Source organism: Plasmodium gonderi, assembly GCF_002157705.1.
Source record: "Plasmodium gonderi DNA, contig: Chr14, whole genome shotgun sequence".
Taxonomy (NCBI): Eukaryota; Apicomplexa; class Aconoidasida; order Haemosporida; family Plasmodiidae; genus Plasmodium; species Plasmodium gonderi.
This window is the reverse complement of record NW_021628939.1, coordinates 932,326-939,587: the sequence shown is the minus strand read 5'-3', so window position 1 is coordinate 939,587 and position 7,262 is coordinate 932,326. Positions and strand designations below refer to the sequence as shown.

At 28.6% G+C, this 7,262-nt stretch overlaps 1 protein-coding gene across 1 annotated transcript; it reads right to left on the bottom strand.

Moving 5' to 3' along the window:
• PGO_141950 (hypothetical protein, conserved) lies at window positions 1–5,269 on the bottom strand (the record flags this gene model as incomplete). Its single annotated transcript, XM_028690189.1, has 12 exons — window positions 1–351; window positions 553–634; window positions 737–792; window positions 946–1,031; window positions 1,204–1,284; window positions 1,479–1,644; window positions 1,838–1,963; window positions 2,212–2,358; window positions 2,531–2,601; window positions 2,815–2,895; window positions 3,128–3,190; window positions 3,421–5,269. The coding sequence occupies 12 exons, from the start codon at window positions 5,267–5,269 to the stop codon at window positions 1–3; spliced, it is 3,159 nt and encodes a 1,052-aa protein (XP_028545990.1).
• Window positions 5,270–7,262: the final 1,993 nt, after the last annotated feature.

Genomic DNA, 7,262 nt, shown 5'->3' with positions numbered 1-7,262 from the left:
TCACATCTTTGCTTTCTTGCTACCAGCCAAAGAACTACTTGATGATAACTTTTGTATAATATTTGTGGTTTCCTTTGGCAAGGTCTCCGCCTTTTTCAATTTTTCGGAATCCTTCACATTTTCTTCATTTTTCAGACTGTCCTTATTTGCTACTTTTTCCTGATTTGATTTTTCTTTCTTTTTTATTTTCTCTTCTTTTTTTAGATTTTCTCTGTCCATCCTTTTTTGTCTTTTTATTTCTTCCATTTTTCGTGATATTATGTTTAGTTTTCTTTTTCTGATGTCATAAATTTTAGTCAACAATTGCTCATTTTTAAATAATTTAATTCCTTCTTCCGAGGCCATCCATTTCTGAAAAAAAAAAAAAAAAAAAATGAATAATATAAATAAGATAAAATAAATGACTCCTAACAAAATAAGTAGCCACAGTATCCAAAATTAAATGGATTGAAACATTTGTGCTGCTTAGACGATATATGTTGAGAATACTCTAAATTGTGTATTCCCTAGTGATAGCATTGCACATGCATGCATACAAAAAATACTTTTTACCTTTCTGTTATCTTCACATTTTTTGTACACCAAATAGGTCTTGAACTTCCGTTCGGTATCAGCTTTCGTGAGGTGTTCATTTCTGATAATAAAAAAAAATTAATAACAACATTGTATAGAGATACGGAGAAAATAGTATAATATGGATGAAAAAAAAAAAAAAAAAAAAAAAAAAAAACCTCACTTAAGTTTAAACTGATCCACGAGAACATCCTTCTTCGTTACTTTTCCATGAGAATGCTTGAAAAAAAAAAAAAAAATAAATAATAAAAAGGGGAGGAAAAGGGAAAATGGGTATACAAAAACAATTACAAATATTTTAAAAACATGTACAATGTAGAACAAAATTAGAAACATGTGTATACTTGTGCGAAATAAATGTATGATACTTACCTTTATTAATTTCTTAATATCATATTTGTCCAAAGTATTTTTTGCACTATTCCTTTCAGCTAGATATATAAAAGGATCATTATCTTCTGTCAATTTTAAAGAGAAAAAAAATATATAAGAATATAGATTAATGGGAAGAAATAGAATGTTGTCAAAATGATATCTAAAAAATGATAAAAAAAAAAAAAAGTGATAATAAAAAATGGAAAAAAACAAAAAAAAAAAAAAAAAAAAGAAAAAGAAAAAAGCTGTAATTACTCCCCCAAGACATATACTGACATCCGTAAATATTCTCTTTATATATCAGATTGAACTCTTTCCATGTGTTTTTATCAATTACTGTACATAGGGAAAAAGAAAAAAAAAAAAAAAAAAAATTTCATTCTCATTAGAATGACAAAAATATTTGCGCAGAAATTGCAATTTTATCATTAGTATTTTTTTTTTTATTATTTTTTACAACATTCTGATCTGATCAATTTGATGTTTTCATTTTATTATTTGTTTTATTTTATCCAATTTTCGCCACATACTATTGTAATTCCGCTTGGGATTCCCTTCAAATGTCCACTCCCAATTAAACAAAGAGAAGAAATGAATGTCTTGACTAGTTGGTATTGTTATTGGCGTTATATCAATATCCTTATTTATTTCATTATCTGGAACGATAAACATATCTTGTGAGCTACCGTCACTTTCCTGCAGTTATTGGAAGGTTAAAATTAAGGCAGAAGTGAATTGGACTTGCCCAAAGAATAAACAAATTATATCTGAGCATTATACTAACAAGTTTTTCTCATTATTTCATTTATGTTAACAAGTTTGCCTAATCACTGCTATGATGTTAACATGTCTGCATGAAAGTGGGAAATTACTCATCTCCATCCCATACCGTTTCATTTTCCTCATTCTCTGTCGTGAGGTCAATTGTCTCAAATTTTTCGTAGTAGTCCTCATTTGTATCATTTTCGTATTCCATATCATCGTGATAATAAAAGGGGAGGACGTTAATATTATCCTAAATAACAAAAAAGTATATATTTTAACATATATTTCGATCCTGTCTTCGCATTGCTAATTTGTGTCACGTTAGGTGTGTGTGTGGGGTGGCAGCGGGCAAAGCATATGCCAAGTTATTGTTCTTTAAAAATAAAATAGCAAATTAGCAAAAATCAAATTAGCAAATTTCAAATTAGCTAAAATCAAATATGAAACATCAAATATCAAGGAAACGAAAATGATGGCGTAATAGAACTAATGCATTACATCTAAAACTTTATGCACTAGAAGGGACATGTATGGTCTCGTCCACGTATTGTCATAAAAAAAAAAGCTTCTGATGTAGTCTGAATCTTTTAACTTCAAGTAAAATTCATTGTCTTCCCAAAGCTTGGATCTCACTCCCTTTTCGTTCTGCATTTAAAAAAATTAAAAATGCAGCAAATTTAAAAGATAACAAACTTGTAGGGTAACTTGTAAGGTAGGAAAATGAAAAAAAAAAAAAAATGCACACTTGTTCCAAATTGAAAATGTATAACCATAAATGATAAACTCATATAGTACATATGATCATAAACTTTGTTACTTGTGTGATTAGTTTATTTCCATCAATGCTATCAACCGATGGAATTTCTTCAAAAAACTCTTTATTGTCCACTAAACAGATACACAAGAAAGGGGTAAAAAAATATATATATATATATAATTATATTTTTTTATGAAAGGAAAAATATTTCTATGAATATTTGTAGGTGAGAGGAATCTATAAAAATTGACACATTAATATATATCTTATAATAGTGTACATATTTATAAGTGAAAATAAGTTCCATTTTTTTTTTTTTTTTTTTTTTTTTTTTTTTTGCATACCGTATACTTTAAAGTAGTCCACAACTGACTTCTTATGATTTACACATAATTTCTCGTAATCCATGAGGAGTTTTTCTTTGTCTGGGTAGATGGGTACAAAGCAAATATAATCTAGGTGATTGAAATATACAATAGGTAAAATCGTGCTCCTATGCCCATTTATACACAAGTTTGAACGTACAGTTTTAGTGTCTTCATAAATACAGTACAGTACTATGTCTACACCTCTCCACTCTTTCTCTCATGCATATATATTTATTTATTTATTTATTTTTCTTAACTCTCTTGTCATCGTTCTCTCATTATATCATACCATAATCCGAACTGCCTTGAAATATACAATTCGAAACTTTGGCACCTCTTCTATTGCATGTAACTGAAAAATTGAAGAAACAGAACGATTCTAGAAATGTATGTGCTTATATACACATTTAGCTACGGTGTATGAGCAAATGTAACGAGTATGAAATGATATATACAGGAAAATAGATAAAAACATTTTTGGAATACGGTACATATACACAATTTAGAAATAAGGAGGCGAAACACTAATTTCTATCTATGCACACTCTCTTGAGAGATAGTTCGAATGTACGAGGCTCATACATATTGGTAGTTGGTTTTGGGCTTCTTGCAAAGTTTCCCGCATAGTTTCGTTATAATTAAGAACGTTGGCAATTGGATATTTAATGATGTAATCAGAGTTTTCACTCGACTTTGGATGATTTACTACTTGATTTTTTTTCATTGTCAACCATGAGAGTATAAGATTTTGTTGTTTTGGTTTTTTTTCTTCGACTTTGTTCTGCACTACAGTGGTTTCTAACTTGGTAATGGATAAAACTTTTTTTTCTTCTAAACATTTCGCATCTTCCATTTTTTTTTTTTTTTCTTCTTGTTTTTTTATGTCCATTTTTTTTTTGATAATTTTTTTTTTTTCAGCTATGATTTTTTTGCACCTTTTTTCAGATTCTAAATATTGTTTCTTTTTCAATTCATTTAAATAATCATGTATTTTGATAATATTTTGTAGTTCTTTGCTTATAATTGAATTTTTTAATTTTATTAATGTTTTATATATTTTGCTTAAAATGCTTCTAAATTCTTTAAAGTATTTAAACACTTCTCTATAATACGAAGGAAATATATCGTAATTGTCATTTTCCCAAACCCATAGGCATTCCTTCTCATTATTTTCGTTCTTACTGATATTGACTTTTTTCATATTATCTCCTAAACTCTTTCTGCTCAATAAAATGGGTATGCTAGCCAATAGATCTTCCCTACTAATGTGGATATTATAACTCTCCTTTTCTGCATCGTCAGAGAGGTTCTCTTCGTCGGAAAAATTATCCATCGATAGATTGCATTCATTTTCGTTATTACTACTGATCACTATGCTATTTTCTCCGCCATTGTCTACTCTTTCTTGTTGCATTTCAGCTTGATTTTCATTTAGCATAAAATTGGACTTCCCTATGTTTTTACTAAAAATATGTGCGACGTTTATAGGGAAATTATCACATATTAATTCGTCGTTGTTTAGAACATAAAACAGTAAATCAACCAACTCGGATAATGTACAAGATGATCCTTCGCACAAAAATCTGATAATATACATTTCCTTAGTTGTAAGTTTTATAGAATTAAACATGAGATTGGATTTTTCAATTGTTTTCAACATTTCATCATTTTCATTTTCATTATAAACAATGCTTTTTATTTTGTTAATTCTTTTAATACTGTTAAGAATATTATAGCATGGTAAGTGATTATTCAAAATGCTGTTAATTTCCGTATTTATATTTGGCAAAGATTCGATCCATTTATTTAGTTGTTCATTATTTTCTTCATTCAAGGTTTCATTATTACTGCTTTTTAATTTTATAAATTTTGATGAACTTTTTTTTTTTAAATCGTTATTATTATCTCTATGTATTCTGGGGCTAGCTGAGCTGTTTGTTGAGCCGTCTATCTCGTTAAACATGTCATTTTTGCTTAAAATTGATGGATTTTCTTTATCAATATTTCCTTGTTTGTTTTTATAAATGTTATTTTCATCATCATCATTGTCATTATCACCATAATCATTGTCCTTACAATCATTTGCGTTTATATTTTCTGTTCGATTCTTTTTTTTTGTTTTTTTTTTGTCCTTTTTAATTTTATTTGACTCATCAGCTCTACCTTTATCTGCTTTTTTGGAGGCTTTCTTTTTTGTCTCTACTTCTTCATTGTCTAACGAACCATTATTCTCTTTTTCGTGACCTGATTTTTTTTTCTTCTTTCCTGTGGTATCCTTAGCATTATCTGCGCTGATTGGGCAGCATTTGTCGAATTCAATTTCTTCATCAAAGCATAAAACCGATCGACCGCTTAATATCCTCTCTTTAATATCATTTGCCTTCTTTTTCCCTTTGTTTCCGTTTGCCTTTTTTTTATCTGTATTTTCCATTTTACTGACTTTTTCCTGTTGCGCAGATAGTTCGTAAAATTTTATGGGTACCACAGCACGCACTTGCGCTATTATTTAACCTGCTTATTTCTTCAATTTATTCTACCCACTTAATTATCCGAGATATTTGAGTGCTATTTGTGTCTATCTGAGTGCTGTTGGTGCCTATTTGAGCGCTATCCATGCGCCCTATTTGACTACTTTTTTTATGTTGCTATTTTTTTGCCCCCTTGGCACTTTTCTAAATATTTTGGGAAAAAAGTTTAATTTGTTTTTTACTCAGAGTGGACATTAAAATCATTTTACATTGGAACAATAGATGTTACACGCAGTCCTACATTTTTGGGCATAAAATAAATTCGCGTTCCTCAGACATGTATGAACATATGCATGTAAGTGTGTTAATATATCTGGTTATGTTCTCTCACATGTGTACATGCACATAGGCGTCACGCGAATTATTTATGTGTTGTGTGCATGGGTTTACAGAAAATGTACATAGAATTTAGGTATACTCATTTGAGAATATTTTTAATTAAAAGGTATCATAAGTACATATGTTCGGTTGATTCTTATCCCTTGGATGTGTATTTGGTGTAAACGTTTATCCAAGTGGTGTGTGGTCAAAGAAAATTCATCCATTTAATGTGTGTTTTGTGGAAATGTATTTAAAATGCGGTTTGTTAAAATGAGTTTGAAAAAGGAGAATGAATTAAGCGAAATTAGGCGAATTTAAGCGAAATTAAACGAAATTAAGCGAAATTAAGCGAAATTAAACAAAATAAAACGAAATTAAACAAAATAAAACGAAATTAAACGATATAAAATGTAATAAGATAGAAGCATTAAATGGCTTTCATTTTTCTTTTTTTTTTCATAAAATGGATTAAATTTCCCCTGATGTGTTACAAAATCCACTTCCCCTTTTTTAGGACTTATAAAGGTGTTACACAAAATAATAATTTCATTCTTTTTTATATTTTTATGAAATTATCATTTTAATATTTGTGTGACTTTTCGTTACTTTTATTTTTTTTATATTTTCTCTAGACTTTTATGCAATCACTTTAAAAAAAAAAAAAAAAAAAAAGATGAATTTTGATCCTGCCTCAATTTACATGTATACTGCTAGAATACGCAAAAGGAACGTTTGTAAATTACTTAAGGCAATTTTTATTTTTTCCATAAATTAACAATTTTCCCTATTGTGCAATTATATATATGTATACATATATATATATATATATATATATAATGCATGTGTATATGCACATTTGTCCCTTTTTTTTTTTTTTTTTTTTTCTTCCTTTTTCGTATTTTGGAAGCTTTTGTCATATGCTTACTAGAACGACATAATGCTGGTTTGCCGTTTTTGCTCTCCTTTAAGTTTATGTTCCTTTGCATTGGATTTCTAAATGATATAACATTTATGTATGTTTTTTACACGCATATAAGAATATGCTTCATATACGTATAAATACACCCCTTGCTTGTGCTCGAAATATTGCATTATTATAATACGGGTAAATTAACTGCTTTGTCTTGAGTGCTTAAAGTGGCCTTTGGAGTTATTTATTTATTTATTTTTTCCATATGAAAACATTACATTGTTTATTTTTTAACAATTCTCCATTTATCAAATTAGTAGAGTTTATTTTTACGCACACATTTTAAAGATTTTCTTTTACAAAAACGGGAAGAATACACATTTAACGAAAATTACTATTCTATTTTGTCGCAAAATTTCTTGTTACACTCCAATTCAAGAATGTTATACACGTGAGTATATATTAACATATACATACATGCATACACACATAGTGGTGCGAGAATATATATGTACTGCAAATATTCACGTTTTTTTGTTTACATATGCTTATGTTTGCACCAATGAGGATAAGTACGCGTGACATAAACTTACACAAATTAATTTCAATGTATCGCGGCATAAGAATCTCATTAGACAGCATGGAATGGAATTTCCCTCTATTTA